Source organism: Gallus gallus, chromosome 6, assembly GCF_016699485.2.
Source record: "Gallus gallus isolate bGalGal1 chromosome 6, bGalGal1.mat.broiler.GRCg7b, whole genome shotgun sequence".
Taxonomy (NCBI): Eukaryota; Metazoa; Chordata; class Aves; order Galliformes; family Phasianidae; genus Gallus; species Gallus gallus.
This window is the reverse complement of record NC_052537.1, coordinates 32,801,620-32,819,177: the sequence shown is the minus strand read 5'-3', so window position 1 is coordinate 32,819,177 and position 17,558 is coordinate 32,801,620. Positions and strand designations below refer to the sequence as shown.

Genomic DNA, 17,558 nt, shown 5'->3' with positions numbered 1-17,558 from the left:
ACAAACAAACAAACCATTTCGTAAAGTTGGGTTGAAGCAGTGATTGAGCACCTGGTGGAAGGCAGGGCCAAGCCAGGGCAGCTCAGGTGCATGCAATGCAGCTGAGTGGCCAGAAGGGCTGGAGTCAGGATCCACCCCTTCCCAGCCTTCATTTAAGAGCTGGCAGTGGAGGTGAAGGTTTCTTTTGCTGGAGATCCCTGCCTGCTTGAGGTCTGCTGAAGGTAAGTAAGCAGCTTTTTTTCCTTCATTTTTGCATTTGCATCTGTTGTATTTGGGCTTTGTCTTCATTTCCTGCAGCCAAAGGCTTTGTCACCCTGCTATTATTGCAGTGCTTCTGTCCCCTTATGTTGTTACACTAGTTAAACCTACTGAAAAGGTGAGGTGCATCTATTGAAAGGTCAGTAGCCAAGCATTTTTAGTGAAGAAAATCAGTATTTATTATGCAGTGCAAAGCTTTGGAAAACTTAGCTGAAGTCCTGCTTTTCCCTAGCAGCCTTTTTTTTTCTTTCTCTTTCATTTTATCTTGCTCTCTCTGTTCCTCATTTGCTCTCTCTTGAGTTATTACATACTGGAACATGTGCAGTGAGTGCTTAGTTCTCTACATGTGGGTCTTGGCGCTGAGGATGGATTTTAAATCCCTGCTCTCTACATGTGGACTCTTCCTCCCCAGCTCAAGCAGACTGATAGATCCTGGCAGGCCTTTCAGGTTCCCTCTGTGCAGTGTGGGGCAGGTGATGCCCAGGGAAGTGGCTCTGGTAGTTCCTTTTATCAGCTGCCAGACATGTTACCATCAGTTTCTTCAGGCTGGACTCCTGCCAGGAGTTTTCCTGTCTGATCTGCATGAAGCCCCCTTCACAGATGTGGGGAATCTCATTCTATGCCATTCCTCAGGGTGCATGGTTCAACAACATGGTATGTGCAAACTCAGCCTTGGTCCTCCTGATCTAACAGTTAGACTCTTTTTGTCACTTTCCTCATTTCACAAACCATTGCCTTGTTTATCTGTTTGATATGTAAAAGCATGGATACCGTGGCTGGCAACCTGCCTGTCCCACAGCACATTCAGAAAAGCAGGGGAAGTTGAGGTACCCTGTGTTTATCACAGACCTCACAAAACCTACAGCTGATCTATAGTCAGCCTGTGAAGTGTCCGGGTGAGTCAGGAGAGGTCAAGCAGCATTGCTTTGTCCCCATATACCGGGCAGGAACATGATCAAAGTCTGATTCCAGAAGCTTTACAGCTCGCAGGCAAACCAGATGTCTAGTAAAATATTTGGTGGGTGAAATCCTTCTGAAGAACAATTGAAAATGGGACTCTTGCATCAGTAGACCTGAGCACATTTGTTTTCTGTGATGATCCTGTGTCAGCTGAAGTCACCTTGAGCAGACTTGTATGGCGATTTCTTGGCACGGAGAGCTCACGTTGTGGGACTGATATCTGGTCATGTGTTCAGTAAAAGTTCCTGGGAGATAATATGCACATCCCAGATTTACAGGCTGTATGTCACAGTTTCCCTTTGCCTCCCATGCAGCATTTTGCAGCTTGGCTCCTGGGAGCTGCTCTGTGGCTCTGTGATTCCTGCAGCCCATGGCACCGCAGCCTTTGCTATTTGCTTACTACTGTAGCAGATATTAACTTCAATTGCTCTCTTATTTTCCTTTTCAAACACTGAGGAGCTCCCAAACCAGCTTCTTTCTCAAGTTAATCAGCGTATTTTCTTCTCCTTATAATACCACAAGAATGTAATTAAAAATGTGGTATTTCATGGGGGTTAGGCATGTCATAACAATACAGAGGGATTCAGTGGCATTCAGGGTTCAGGCTTTTTCACCCAGCAGCCTCTGATACATTGGAATACTTTCAGAGACATCATACCTGCATACGAATCCAATACAAATAGATTATTTTACCCCTTTAAAAGTCACACTACTGATCTACTGTGGTAGCTTTTATCACAGAACTTGTTCTAGTGCTATTATTTAAAGTAGTGATTTCATTTCTCTTTCTTTTCTCAAAATGAGAGCATATACAAAGATGCATAGGCTTTGCAAAATGGGAACCTCACAAGACATTGGGTTCTGCATCTGTGGTCCTTCAGGCACCTGGCACAGCACACTGCAAGTCAGACAAGGTGAACCCTTGTCCTCTCAGGTAAGGTCATGCTTGTGTCCCAGCACCGTGCTGACACCTCTTGGTGTGCGTTTGTGTGCAGCCACTGGCTGACAGCTCGTATCAGCCAGTCCCTCCCACTGAAATGCACTGAAAAGCACAGTCGTTTGTAAGCTCAGGAGGTGCTCATTTCACTGAAATTGGTAGAGAAGAGCATAGGTGTGGAGAAACAATAAATGAGCTGCTGAGAGCAAAGAATGGGCTAAATGCTCTGCTTCCCAAGTTGCTTTGCCCCTTTGTATCGAGAAAGCCTCTTGTTTTTCTGAATTATTTGGTACTCTAGAAGGTTTCAGGCTGGTTTAAAGTCTTGAAAGGAGGAGTTTGGGAGCAAGTCCAGGCCTGGGGCCCCCAGTACAGGAGGGACGTGGAGCTCTTGGAGCAGGCAGGTCCAGAGGAGGGCCACTGAGATGATCAGAGGGCTGGAGCACCTCTCCTATGAGGAAAGGTTGGGGGAATGGGGCTTGTTTAGCTTGGAGAAGAGAAGGCTCTGGGGAGACCTCACAGTGGCCTTCCAGTACTTGAAGGGGAGCATATAAACAGGAGGGGGAACAGCTGTTTATGAGGGTGGACGGTGATAGGACAAGGGGGAATGGTTTTAAACTGAGACAGAGGGGGTTTAGGTTGGATATTATGTGGATGTTTTTCCCCCCAGAGGGTGGTGACGCACTGAACAGGTTGCCCAAGGAGGCTGTGGTTGCCCCATCCCTGCAGGCATTCAAGGCCAGGCTGGATGTGGCTCTGGGCAGCCTGGTCTGCTGGTTGGTGACCCTGCACATGACAGGGGGTTGGAACTGGATGAGCATTGTGGTCCTTTGCAACCCAGGCCATTCTATGATTCTGTGAAGTGAGCTAGAGGTTGGGACAAGTGGAAGTGATGTGGTGTGGTACCTCGCTAATCTCCCCCTGCAAGGAGACTGAGTTAAAGTCTGTGGCATGAGGCATTATGCACACTGCCCACTCCCAGCATGCAGCAACACTGAGCAGCTAACTGCTTGGAGACGCTGGCAATCCCTGCTGTGGCAGTGTCAAGCACATGTGTGGCAGGGAACTGTGGGGTTGTGCTGGGGCAGAATTTTGAGAACTTCCAAGCTCCTGAGATAAAGTGCAACCAGGTGTTCAGGGCTCAGTTCTGAGATCAGCCTAATTGACAAGGTGTTCATTCTTGTTACACAGCCATGTGGATGTATGTTATGGCAGTTACAGTTGCCAGCTTGGTTAGATTTTAAATAACTTAAAAGCAGGTTAAGCAATTTCCAGAATGCCTTTTCCAGAAGTCACTGTCATGATACAATCCAAGAGTGAAGGTGGTGGAAGTTCAGAAGGTTTGCAGGATCAAAATACTTTGGTACAAGGAGGAAGCAAGCTCATGTGAGGCACTTAAAAGCCTGAAATTCAAAGTAGTTTAGTCTTGCTTTGATATTCTTTTGGATTTTAGTTTACTTCTGCTCCTTTTTGTGCTAGGAAATACCATTTGTCAGAGACTTGTGGGCTCTAAGATTCTTGCCCATGTGCTGTACTCACAGATCTCACTCTTAGGTCATACATGTGATTACCTACAAACTCTAGAAATAGATGAGTTTATCATTCGCCCTTAAGCCTAGGTTTCACATACAAATAACATCACATCTCCTCTGTGGAAGGCTCTGGACATAAGCATCAATAAGTTGAAAAGGGAAATAACTGAATATAAGTTAAAGCATATGGGGAAAAAATGCCTAACAGAAGACAATTTTGATTCTATAATTCAGTAATCCATGTTGTCATGTAAGAAATTATTGGAATCTTGGTAAAACACAAGCGAAGTGGGAAAGCTCTGTATTAACTGTAGCTCAGGGTTCATCTTGCAGTGGGACTATCATCCCCAAGGTTCACTCATGGTGCTGTAAGCTGGGTTAGGGGACACCAACCTGACAAAACAGCACTGATTTTGAGGGGGTAGTGCTATGTTTTTGTAAATCATTTTGAAAGATATGAACTGAAAAAGAAACCTCTAACTGAACTTGAAAGGCAAATGTGTTTTGCATGAATTGCAATCTGTTGTTTCTATGTTCTGACATGCTATGACATATAATCTCTTAGTTGTGCTGTGGGAAAGACTGAACTTTCTGGTCCTGCAAGAACTGTCTTGATGTAGAATCCTGCTGTCAGTAAACAACCAGAACAACATAACCTTGGGCTGTAGGAAGCAATTTTTATGTACCAGGTCCTCTCAGGAATAAATATGAATTTCAAATCTTACTGATGAAAATGAAAGATGGAAGTGTATGTGTAGAAAATTTGTTGAAATCACTCATGTATTCATTGCTATCTTAGAGTAAATGAGAAAAGAAGAGGTGAAGCCTAGCCTTGTGGCTTTCCTAGAGCTAGGAAGAGGGGTGGGACTGTGTCTGTTAGCACTGTAGACATCTATTAGTTTTAGCTAATAATGAATTTACTCCTTGAGCCTCATGACTTGGGAGGGTTCCAAGCCCAGCCTGCTGACTGGTCTAGGTTGTGCTCTATGGTAATGCTTCCTCTGAGCCAAGTGATGAACTATCATGGCCACCACCAAGGAATGGAGTGGAAAGCTATGGGTACCACATTCTACCTGGAGAGCTTGTGCAGTCTCACCCATGTGGGAGGCCAGAAGTAGTTCAAGGGTACAAGAATATTGGCCCTACCCCAGTGGAGGAAAATAATAACTGGGATGCAATTCCTCAGTCTCTTCAAATGCCTAATTCCCAATGACTTCAATGAGCAATTCTGCCAGAGAGAGCTGCAGAATTACTCCTAACAACTGGCATGACTTAACTTGTTCCTTCATATAACTCTGTGGTTTACATATATGTCAAACAATATTTTCTGGATAAGCAGAAGAATGAATATAATAACCTCCTGCCTCAAGTCTGCCTCAAGTAGGTCAAGATTTGTCTTGTCTGTAGGGCAAATTATTGAAAAATGAAGTTTTCATGTCTTCTATTTTTTTTTTTGGAGGGAGGTGTTGGTTATGTCATATGGAGTCTTTTAGGTACCTGCAGGTAACTAAATAGTACTCATTAAGCTTCTGCTGCTTTATTATTTATCTTTAATGACAGGAAATACTGCATCTAGCTGACAGCAACTGCTTCAAGATCTATTGGAACAGCTGCTGCTGTGAAAAATGTGAACCATTTAAAATATCAACAAGATAAAATTCATAGAGGAAAAATGGGCATTTTTTCAGTGTCTCAATTATGAGTGCCTAAAATAAAGGAGGAAAGGAGGTGACTCACAGCAGAAGTGCCATGATCCAACACCAACTGCCATCAAGCTTATGCAGTGTAGGGGTTTGAAGTCAGTTGTGTAGTGTTTGCCTGTGTGTGTAATCCTTGCTATCTGGGTAGTGGGGCTGGATTCATGCATTTTTTTCCTTTACACCAGAGACGAAAGGTAATAATTAGTCCACTGCTTTGCTTTTCAACCTCAAAGTTGTAGGTGTTTTACCTAAAAGTCATAGGTTGTGTTAGAAGAGTTTCAATTGCTTGTAGCTAGGCTGTTTCCAGGCTTAAGGAGCAGCTTGGTGTGGTACAGCTGTGTATTGATTCAGCAGATGTGACAGGATTCCACAGTGCCGGGCCGTTTCTGTGTGGGGACGGTATGCAAATTCTGTGTAGTGTCAATCCCGCTCTATCGTGATTTCTCTGTGGAAGAACAAACTCCTTCCCAGCGCTAACGGGCATACACTGTCCTGACAAGCCTATTAAGCGTATCTCCAGGTCATTGCGAAAGCCCAGACGTTCTGGCTGTGCTCTGGGGTGACGCGGTGTGGGCAGAGTCTGCGGACGCCGGCATCGCCCCCGGCTCGGGACAACCGAACGGAGCTCCGGGCGGAGCGAGGCCGCCCTGAGAGGAGCTGGCAGTGGGCGGGACTTGCTGGGGGGGTTGTGCCGGCATCGCGTTCTGATTGGCTGAGCGAAGGGAGTTCTCGTTGCTCGACCAGTAGGAGGTGGGAGAACAGGGTGCGGTGGTGAGTGGGAGCCAATCAGAGGCGGGCAGGTTGGGTGTGACGCTGGGCGGTGAGGCGCTGTGACAGCTGCCGCGGGCGGCCTCCGCCTCTTCGCCGCGGGCTCCGGGCCGAGCAGCAGCGCCGGCAGCAGCAGGTACCGCGCAGCGGGGCAGCCCGGCGCTCATCCTCCTCTCCTCAGTCATCACCTCACGCGGGGCACCGGCGGGGCGGCGAGGGGCGGTTGGGAGAGGTGGGGAGCGGGGCCGCGGCCTGCCTGGTCCGCGCGCGACGTGCCGAGGGCCGCCCTCGCTCTCGGCGCCCGCTATCAGCGTCCGGAGGTGCCGAGGGCAGAGCAGCGGGGCAGCGCCTTCCCTCATCCTGGCTGCCCGGGGTTCCTCTTCCGCGTCTGTGCGGCTGCGGCGTGGCACTGAGCGCGGCGTTCCGTGTGCTGTGCGGCCCAGGGGCTGCTCGTACAAAGCCGTGGGCTTACCTCTGAGCGTTGCGGGCTGCTCCTGTCTGAACGCTCTTGCTCAACAGTCGGGCCAGGCTGTCCCGGCGCGGTTTATAGCAGCGCTGCGAGCAGGCTTTGTTCTGATGCAACACCTTTTCCCCTCGGTGCAGCGCTCAGGCTGCTGCCTCCAGCACCGTGTGATGCAGGGCATGCTCGTGTTTCTCTCTTCCTCGCAATCAAACACAACCATGCCCCACCTTTACTGACGTTTCCCATCATCTTGCCTCGCTGATCATCACTAACAGCTTTATCTTCACTTTTTTTTTGCTCCAGCTGCAAGTGGTGTTCTCAGTTTTGTTCTGCCTTATGCCCCTGCTCCTCAGCTCAAATGATTTGTGCCATAGTTCGAAGGCTGCTTCTCCAAACAGCTCTGTGAGAGATCTCTGATGAAGGTTTTCTGCCTGGAAAGAAATAGAAGAACAGCCTCAAACTGGTAGTCTGCATGCAGCAAGGCAACTCCCTGTTACAAGGCAGATGAGAGCTTTGTTTCCTTACAGCTTTCATTTTAGCTGTATCTGGAAAACGTCCCAAACTAGAGCAGCTTATCAGAGAATTAGCTGCTGTGCCATGGAGGTGTGTCAGGGGCAGGGTGCTGCAGACCAATGGCATTGAGAGGGAGCTCAGCTGGTTGTAGTCCTGAGTGGTGCTGCTGAGCTCAGCTTCTGACAAAAATCTTGGTTGCAGAAGTGTTGGTCTTTTTTTTTTCTTTAATTTGTGATTATGGTCTTGAAGTATTAACACCAATAGCTAATACTTAACAGGACTGGGAGTAGCTGGAAAAATGCCCTGGGCTGAGGAGCAGCTGATCCCCTGCTGGAACAGAGACTGCTGACTCTTCCCAGAGACTCAAATGGTCCAGTAAAACTGGAAAATGTTTGGCTTTGCTGGGAAGTGTGAAGCAGCAGTGTAATGTTAGAGGATACTGCTGAAAAAACAGTGCCTGTTTAAGTTGATGGATCCAGGGTGCATTTTTTTACCAAAATAAACTTAGAATAAGTCTGTGACTTAATATTTCTGTCTCTGCAGGCAACCTGAAACAACAGTCTGCTGTTGTAAACTGTCTGTGTTCTCCTTTTTAATATTTAATATGTCTCCTTTGGTTAGGTTTTGCTGTGTGCTTCATTGTTAAGTGGTGCACCAGTGTTGATGTTAATTAGAAGGCTCATTAGTTTGCTATGGAGTCTGCAAAGGAGGCTGTGTTGGATAATCAGGGTGCTTGTTATAATCTTCACTGTGGGCTATACTACCCTTTCCAGTTTGAAAGTGTGATGTACACTACTACCATCCTCAGCTCTGACAGCTTGTGGTCTTGATAAAGTGATCACCTTGCTTTGATGGTTGTGTGCTGTCCTCAGGGTTTGGTGCCACTCTCCAGCTGCTTCTGCTTCCCTTCTCTGGGGCCATCACATATCTTTACATTGACTGGGGTGAAGCCATAGCGGAAACACAAGTGCTCACTTAACGTTTTTGATGTTTTCAACAAAGTATGATAGGAATTTCTGCTGAGATATAGACTGAAAACTTGGTATCTTGTAGGCTGTGATTAGTCACATGAACCCTCTTCTCTCTCTTATGCAAGAACAGATCATATGTGGAATAATCCATTGCTCCTTCTAGCCCTTCACAGACATCTTTGGTCTTTCATGTGTTCAAGCTGTTCCTTGAATGAAATGATACAGAACTTTTCTGCAAAGTATTCTTTTTGTGCTGTCTCAGTGGTGTGTGTTGGGTGCTTCAGTGCACTCCATCACAATTTGGAGGTGCTTTCATAGAATTGTGGAAACAGTTTGCATTTCATTGGAAAACATGAATCTGAGAAGGTTAATTGGCTATTGCATTCTGCCCTCAGTTTAGGTAAAACTGCTGTGTTTATTTCCAAGGATACACCAGTCATTTCAATTTAACTTCCTGATCGTTTCCCTGCTCTACTAATTGTAGCTTATGCTAATAAATTTAGCCACAAGTTAAGACACAAAGGAAAAGAATGCTGCTATAGGTAAAATTATACAGCTAGCTCATACACTTCCAGAGTTGTACAGCTTGCTTACTGTGAGCATACAGTAAAGTAGAAAAGAAAACCCAAACCTGAGCTGAAGTCAGTACTGTTATATGAGATTTCTTGGTTGAAAAGCAGAAGAGTTGAGAAACCTGTATTCCTGGCAGTAAAACCACTTTAATCACGTCATATGTTTATTCTGAAGTACTGTCCGTGCTAATAATTAACTTAATTTTTTTTCCCCCAGATCAATTACGACATACCTGCAGTCAACAATGTTTTCCAAGCTAATCCGCTCGCAGAGCCTTGCTGCTCTCTGCAGAGGTGTTCATACTTCACTGAACTCTGCTACCTCAGTTGCTACAAAAAAAACCATTCAAGGACCTCCATCCTCTGATTACATCTTCGAGCGTGAGGCAAAATATGGTGCCCACAATTATCACCCACTGCCAGTTGCTCTGGAGAGGGGAAAAGGTATTCTAATTTGATTTCCTCAGGCACTGTAGGTGGGATGTGTGTGTGCAGTGACTTTAGCCTAAGGAATTTCAGAACTTTCAGTCTGTTTTTTGATCGTTGCTTGTTTTTTTTGGCAGGGTGGGGGGGAGGTACATTGAGCAATTGGAAAAGTCAGCTAATTTCTAATCGTAGTGCTTGATGAGGCCTTACGATGCCTTTTGATATCATGGTAAAATGATATCTAAAATGATTTATGTAAACAGTTCTGATGTTTTCTTAATTCAGCATAACTCAGCAAGAAAGTTTTGAGCATCTTGGTTTCTTCTGTTACCTTGTATGAAGGTTGTCAGTGTGAACATGGAAAGTTGTATTCAATCCCAATTAAGTCCATGCTTACTGCTCCAGCATTACTGCTTCATTTAATTTTACTCTGACTTTTCACTTTATTTAAGGGGCTTATCTTCCTCTGTGGGTTAAATTCTGAATCACTATGCTATCATAGTGTGTCTCCATGGCTACATGTTTTGATATTTCAGATCAATCAGTCTCTTAGGTTTTGAGGATATGTGGGTTTTGTTGTTTTTTTTAATAGCCTCTAATTCTTATTAGTTTTCTTCTTAGGACCAAAACTGGAGACTTGGAGGGGAAGCAATATTCTCATGCTATTTAATATCTTAGTGGAATGGTAGCTTTATATGGGAAGCTCTTCTTGATTCTTCATTGGCACTTCTTCATTCTGTGCCACCTTTTTGCTCACAGTCTCTTTATTGATTGTTTGTTTTCCAGTTAGAGTGCCTCTTGTGGTCATACCTGAGTTCTCCAGGGAATAGCAAGAGTACCATTTATGCCTGACCAGGTTGCATTGCAACTCCTTGCTTACATAATTTATTATCTCTTATTTACAATACCTTTGTTTTTCTAGGTGTTTATGTGTGGGATGTCGAAGGCAGAAAGTATTTTGACTTCCTAAGTGCTTACAGTGCTGTTAATCAAGGCCACTGTCACCCAAAGATTGTGAACGCTCTGAAAGCTCAGTCTGAAAAACTGACCCTTACATCTAGAGCATTCTATAATGATGTGCTTGGTGAATATGAGGAGTTTGTCACCAAGATGTTCAATTATAACAAAGTTCTTCCAATGAACACAGGTAAAAAATATATGTATTTCTACTTTATTTCTTGCCCATGAGTTTGGGCCTGCACTGATGCATTTGGTGCTCCATCAATGAACTGTCTCATGTACAAGTATGATGCTGGTACCACTTTATATTTTAGGAGTGGAAGCTGGAGAAACTGCCTGTAAGTTGGCTCGCAAGTGGGCATACACTGTGAAAGGAATTCCAAAATACAAAGCAAAGATTATTTTTGCAGGTATGTTGAGTGCATGCTCTGAGTTGAGGTGTCGATTCAGGAAGCAGACAGTTCTAGACACTGGCTGTAACACTCTCTCTGATAACTGTAGTGATTACAGCATGGTATTCTTAATGTTCCTTTCTTTTTCCTGTCAGTTAGCTAATCTGAAGGTCTGTAAAATCTGATCTTTGATGTTTTCCTAGTAAGCTAAGATCTCAACAAGTTACATTACACTCATGTATCTGCAGGTGATGATTTTGATTAAAAACTACTGTTGTGGCTACAGTATTCCTCACAGAACATTTAGACTCTCCAAGTGCCTCCTTCTGAGCTGTGAAGTTCAGCCTTAAATATGTTCTGTTAGCACAATATTCTCTGGGGTTTTTTCTGGCTTTTTGATTTCAGACTTAAATAGTTACAGTGAATTATAAACTGTTTCTTAACTCTCCTTTAAGAGACGCATGATCTGAACAGGAATGATTGCAAAAGCAGGCAATATAAATATAATTCCTATAACTTGATTTCAGATCTTCTCCCTTGAGGTGGAGGTATCAGGAAGCAATGAGGGCAGATGTGCTCTGTCAGGAGCTGCTGGTAGTGTCAGCTCTTGCAAGGAGGATGCAACACTGAACTTAAGTCTAGGAAGGAAACAGTGGCTAATGAAGTGGTTTTTATCACTTCATAAACAGCAGTTGAATACATAAAGTAGAGATTACTTGCACTACTTAACCTCTTTAGTTGTCAGAAATTGCCTAATGGCAGCCTGAAGTCAAATGGAAGCTGCATTCATCCTTTGTGCTCTTTTAACAGCTCTTTGGTTGTTAAGATGCAGAGTTTCATTGGTATTGGCTTTTGACTGTTTCTGTCCAATTAAAATAACTTACATTTGCTATTTTTTGGTTGTAGATGAAGTATCTGTCAGCTGTCGTAGGTGAAAGTGCATTGTAATTGTCAACTAAATGTTATATGTATTTTTCATCTCTTTATTTAGCTGGCAACTTCTGGGGCAGAACAATGTCTGCTATCTCGAGTTCTACGGACCCCTCCAGTTATGATGGATTTGGACCCTTTATGCCAGGTTTTGAATTGATCCCTTACAATGACCTCCCAGCTCTTGAGGTATGTGAAAACATTTTATACTATTTCTTAAGTAAACAGCAAGGTAGGAAAATTAGGTTTGCAGTTTGAAATACATGCATTAAGTATATATTCAGACATATATAAGAAATATAAATGCTATAATTACCTGTTGGAAATGTGTATGGATTCTACTTTGGTTTTGATTTTCAGTTTTGATTAAGGAGTAAAAGGGAAACCACAAGATCTCTTCGTTTCCCTTCTTGCTTAGATGTTCAAGTTATAAAGAACAGCAAATAAACTGTAAGGGAATTTATGTTACACATTCACAAGGCAAAATATATTCCAAAGTTGGACTTGGATTCAGAAATTGTTACCTTGAATTACTTTTCTCAAAAATGTTATTGATTCTTCAATGACTGGAGGACTAGAATTCACTGCAGTTGTTTGTGAGTCTTGCCAGTTTTACAGCATCCTTAAAACCATACTAGGCTGGTGATTCACTCAAATTACTGCAAGTTCTAAACCTTGTAGAGCTTGATAGTGCAAAAATGTAGCTGTGGACTTTGCTTTAAGGTGATGGATTTGCTGTGTAGAGGCTCTGTTCATTTTTGCTTGAGGTGAACTGGGAAAGCATTGAGTAACTGTTTGTCTTGCATGGGGTCATGCAAAACCAAATGTGTTTCTGATGTAATTCACGAACTGATCCCATAATCTGCTTGTCTGGCTTTACAATTTCTAAGGTTTCTAATTCCCTGCGCAAACACACCAGCTGATGTTTTGAGTCAAATAGTGACACAGGCTTCTGTTTTGGAACTCGGGTAATAGCCTGACATGATTACTGTTATCATTTAGGATTAAAACCCAGAGTTTCAGCTAGGTTTTGCTACATGTGTTCAACTCCATGTTTGTGAATTTGACCTCTTTCCTATACATACCATATTTACAGCGGGCACTTCAGGATCCCAACGTAGCAGCTTTCATGGTTGAACCAATTCAAGGTGAAGCAGGTGTGATTGTTCCTGATAAAGGTTACCTTACAGGAGTACGGGACCTCTGCACAAAGCACAACGTAAGGAATTCATTATAACAGCAGTCTTTGTTCTGATAGAATTCAAGGAATTCTTCCTGTAGAAGAGGGTTTTTATGCTGAAGTTGTCAGTGAGAAATAGGACAGTATGTTCACTTACTGGTTGTGTGATATCTCACAGAGTATGTGTCTCTCCGGGGGGCTTAGGGAAGGTGCAAGAAGGGTATACATTGTAACACAACTGGAAAGTCTTTCACTGGGTCTGTACAGCTTTACTAGATTGTTTCAAGTAAGAATGGGTGTGAAAAGTCATTCTCTGTTACTGTGGATTTTTTCTCTTTTTATATCTGTGTAGGTTCTGTTTATTGCTGATGAAATTCAGACTGGATTAGCGAGAACAGGGAAAATGCTAGCTGTTGACCATGAAAATGTGAGACCTGATATAATTCTTCTTGGAAAGGCACTTTCTGGTGGCTTATATCCTGTGAGTAATGAAAGATATCTGTTCCTTGAATAATCATTTCTAACACTGAAAGTCTACTAGTTGAAGGAAAAATTTGATGTGTGTATTTTTTTGTTTAGAAATTGTTTACATGATTAACTGTCATTTATGACCCAGATAAACCAGCCTGTGAGTGATTATATATAGGAAAATTATGGAGTATGTATTTACAAGTATAGCTGGAATGGCTAGGCTATACTGAACTTTGTGTTAATACTTTGTTAGTGTAGGGAGTTATTAGATGACAAAGAATAATAGAATGGCCTGTGTTGAAAAGGACAACAGTGATCATCTAACTTCAACCCCCTGCTATGTGCAGGGATGCCAACCACCAGACCAGGCTGCCCAGAGCCATGCTCAGCCTGGCCTTGAATGCCTCCAGGAATGGGGCATCCACAGCTTCCTTGGGCAACCTGTTCAGTGCGTCACCACCCTCTGAGTGAAAAACTTTCCCCTAATATCCAACCTAAACCACCACTGTCTTATTTAAAACCATTCCCCCTTGTCCTATCACCATCCACCCTCAAAAACAGCCATTCCCCCTCCTGTTTATCTGCTCCCTTCAAGTATTGGAAGGCCACTGTGAGGTCTCCCTGGAGCCTTCCCCAGGCTAAACAAGCCCAGTTCCCTCAACCTTTCCTCATAGGAGAAGTGCTCCAGCCCTCTGATCATCTTAGTGGTCCTCCTCTGGACTTCTTCCAAGAGCTTCATATCTTTTCTGTTCCGGGGGCCTCAGGCCTGGATGCAGTTCTCCAGATGGGGCCTTATAAGAGCTGAGTAGAGGGGTGACAGTCACCTCCCTCTCTCTGCTGGCCACTCCTCTTTTAATGTAGCCCAGACATCTTTGTAGGTGTTTTGATCCTTGTTGGTTAATTGAATCAATTTGGTCTAGATCCATTTTCTTCAGCTTGATGAAAACAGGAAAATAAGTGTCCAGTAGAAAGCCTTTCATTCTGGAATTACTGGTTAGTCTCTTCATATGTTCCCTAGAGAGTAGATGATCTCAGACTTGCTATAATGAATTTTTAAAGTAATTTTCTAAAAGGGAAAAATATATTAAAAACATGGTATCTACAAGTTTTACTGAAACAGTGGCATGGTTCACTTGTCTGCCATGCACACATGACCGAGTTTGTCCTCCTGGAGTGACTTTGTTTCTTGCTGATTAGGCTGGAAGCTTCAACCTGCCTTGAACTGTTCTGCTGATTTCTGAGCTGTTAAACAGTGTTTTGAAACTTTAGCTCTTGAAATCATATTCATTTTGGAGAAATGCCTCTCAGCTGTAGTTAGATGTTAACAGTACAGCTAAGTGTATTTAAAGGGATTAAGCTGTGATGTGATAGTCAGATATACCCTTCTTTGCACAGAGCTAGGAATGTGAATGTAATATATTGCTATAGGATGAAAACGATCCTTTCATGAGCCCTGAGGAAAAGTTTGCTTCAGAGGGGTTTAAGTTTACTGTTCTAAATATATACCTAAATGAATTAGCTGACTTTTCTATTCTAGGTCTCAGCAGTATTATGCGATGATGAAGTTATGCTGACTATTAAGCCTGGTGAACATGGATCTACATATGGAGGAAATCCCCTAGCTTGTCGCGTTGCACTGGCAGCACTGGAGGTTTGTGTGTTTCAGTAAAGACTGGGATTCCAAAGGAGAAAGGGTGTCATGGTGATAGGATCTTCACTTAAACAATGTTATTGGCTGTACCACAAGTAGAAATCTATCTTTAAGTAGAGGTGAATGATTGGTAGTGATTAACTGTACTATATCACAAAACAAAATCTAAAGTCTTAGCTGTAAATGTACCCTAATTACTGTGTCTTTTGTTGTCTTAATGATTTAAATGACAAAACAAAATTGATCTAGGGCAAGTTTCTAGATGCTTACCTACATTCATAAGTGGTTTCACTAATTTCACTGAGATATTTCAAAAATGGTGCATCTACTACAACATTGCTTCTCTGTGAGCTTGCTAACATGTATATGCCCCTGGAGCTTGAACAGAAGCTGGTAAGATGTGTTGTTTAAAATGTCATGTGAACACCTGATGACTGCATGATGACCGCATTTAATGCAAGTCACACAAAAAGCCTCCTCATTGCCCAGTGTATGGACTTGGGCAAACTCACAGATTGAATCTCTGTAGGGGTTTCCTTTTAACTTGTTTTTTCTTTTTCCTTAAAAAAAAAATTGAAAAATTTTGAGGCTGTTTCTTGTAAACAGGAAAGAGTGAAGACTTAATGTTAATTGGCTTGGATGTGCTGCCTTTGCATTGATGCTCTGGATTAATCAGCTTTTGTGTCTCAGCAATTTGTAACATTATGTGTTGTGCTGAAATAGACAACTAAAACAAATGCAATGCCTTTCAGTTGATGGTAGATCTGATTTTCCTTTAGGTAATTGAAGAGGAAGGCCTAGTTAAAAATGCAGAAATAATGGGTAACATACTCAGAAATGAGCTCATGAAGACACCATCTGACATTGTAACTTGTGTCAGAGGAAGAGGACTTCTAAATGCAATTGTCATTCGGGAAACCAAAGGTAAGGAAATAGAATTCGATGACCCAAACAATGCTCAGGCCTGATGGTGAACCTAGGACCCCACAAAGACCCTGCTGTCCCTTCACCCGAAGAAAACTGGCCATATTTGGAAGGCTCTTTCTGTCAGAATATGGAAGCTTTGCTGAGGTTCTTTGTTCCAGGATGGGTAAATGATTACAATGAATACAGGAAGGCATATGAAAGGAAAAGAGTTGGTGGTTGAGGACAAGTTTCTAGTGATAAACACTTTGAAGTACATCAGAAAATGGCTTAAAAGCCAGAGCTGACAATATTATTATTTCTTTTTGTCATCTATATGCAAAGTGACAAATTCCTACAGAGAAGGAACGCATGCTATTTCATCTTCTTGCTGCTAGATGGCAAGCAATTTACAGTCTGTGCCTCTGTACCACATGCTACAATTGTGCCCCTTTTTCTGCCTCAGTGTAAGTGCCTTTCCTTTAACTGCAGACTATGATGCCTGGAAGGTGTGTCTGCGGCTGCGTGATAATGGGCTCCTTGCCAAACCCACACATGGAGATATCATCCGGCTGGCCCCACCACTGGTCATTAAGGAGGATGAAATCAGAGAGTGCATCGAAATAATTCATAAGACCATTCTGTCTTTCTGAACACGTGGCTTTTAAAGTATGTTTGTTGGCTGACCCGAGGTGATCTGTTGAAATGTCTGTGATGGAGGCCTGCTCATCAAGCAAACAGCTTTAATTCATTTCATCTAAGAGGACTTCACTCTTTAAAATAAACAATAAAAAGGCTGGAAAAAAAATTGATGTCTTTAAATAAAAATGGCTCTAAAGAAAACAAATAACGATTTTAAAGAGCTTCCAATCTTGGAATACTTGGAAGTGAAATTGCGAGGTTCTGTTTATCTACTTGGTGCTGACTGAACTACTAAATGATATTTGAGGGGAGATGTTTGTAGAAATCTGTTTAACTCTTGAAAATCTTGGCCAAAGTTTAACGTATAAATTGATATATATTTTAGTAAGGGTGGTCTTGAGCTCTCATAGAAGTGTCCAGTATGACATATATTCTCTCTCTCACATCCAGCCTTTTTCTCTCCTGGTGTAATGTCTGTTGTGTGGAAGCACATGCAGTTATGGCTGAATTTATCATCTGCAGCTTAAAAAAAATCCTAAAATTCTATAGACTTGACAGACCAGTTGTTATACTGGTGTACAAGCATCAGGCTGTATTCTCTGTAAAGAACTTTGATTGTATAACAAGAGTTGCTATTTTCTAGACTGGTCTCAGTGTTTGGCTTTGCGGTCTTGTAAAATAGATCTGAGTATACAGATCTGTTTTCACTGTTATAAGGCTTTCTATAATCTGAATGTTTATATTAAAACATGCCTTGCATTAAAAAGAATGTACAATTTAAATCTGCAAAGTATTAAAAACAGCAAGCCTCACAGAAACTTGTGGTTGCCTATGTCCAGGGCCACATCAAGCTTTGCCTTTTGCAGTCTGCATTTCTCTCTGTTGTTATATGGAAGCTTTTGCTGTACTTTTTATCCAGGATGAGTATTTTTGTGTTTCTGTGCCTCTTGGGTCCCCAGCTATTCGTGCAGTTGCAGAGCTGGCTACTCTTCTTACACTAGGTTGGTTTCTGTGTTTATTACCTAACTGAGCTGGTTTTAGCTGAGGCTAAACCCTGATTAATGACTATTAAAGCAAAACGGTGCTTTTGCCAAGCATAGGGGTTAAATATAGTTATGTGCTGATAATTGGATGTGGTAAACAACTCTATTTTAATGTCAATAATATTTTAAAGACAACAGTTCATAGGAATGAACTAATCTGCTGTTTAACATCACAATGTAGATGAGCATGTACCTTACTTTGTACATGGATGAAATAAAACTTGCTCAGTTTGGAAAGGCCTCATTTTTGCAAGGGATAGTGTGTCACCATGGTTGTTACTCTTACAAA

The 17,558-nt window shown here is 42.7% G+C and overlaps 1 protein-coding gene across 3 annotated transcripts; it reads left to right on the top strand.

Moving 5' to 3' along the window:
• Positions 1–111: 111 nt before the first annotated feature.
• OAT (ornithine aminotransferase) lies at positions 112–17,044 on the top strand. 3 transcript variants are annotated; one of them, XM_015288997.3, is made up of 10 exons: positions 112–221; positions 8,889–9,115; positions 10,020–10,244; positions 10,372–10,467; positions 11,441–11,568; positions 12,476–12,598; positions 12,912–13,040; positions 14,568–14,681; positions 15,461–15,605; positions 16,077–17,044. In XM_015288997.3, the coding sequence occupies exons 2-10, from the start codon at positions 8,917–8,919 to the stop codon at positions 16,235–16,237; spliced, it is 1,320 nt and encodes a 439-aa protein (XP_015144483.1). In that variant the 5' UTR covers positions 112–221; positions 8,889–8,916; the 3' UTR covers positions 16,238–17,044. The 3 variants fall into 3 exon arrangements, with proteins under 3 accessions (XP_015144483.1, NP_001006567.1, XP_040558423.1); NM_001006567.2 differs by lacking the exon at positions 112–221 and adding an exon at positions 6,242–6,288; XM_040702489.2 differs by lacking the exon at positions 112–221 and adding an exon at positions 6,242–6,384.
• Positions 17,045–17,558: the final 514 nt, after the last annotated feature.

Coding starts and splice junctions, on each gene's coding strand:
- OAT (XM_015288997.3), top strand. CDS start 8,917: ATGTTTTCCAAGCTAATCCGCTCGCAGAGCCTTGCTGCTCTCTGCAGA. Junction 13,041..14,567: donor TTTCTGGTGGCTTATATCCT/GTGAGTAATGAA, acceptor TTTCTATTCTAG/GTCTCAGCAGTATTATGCGA. Junction 15,606..16,076: donor TGTCATTCGGGAAACCAAAG/GTAAGGAAATAG, acceptor CTTTAACTGCAG/ACTATGATGCCTGGAAGGTG.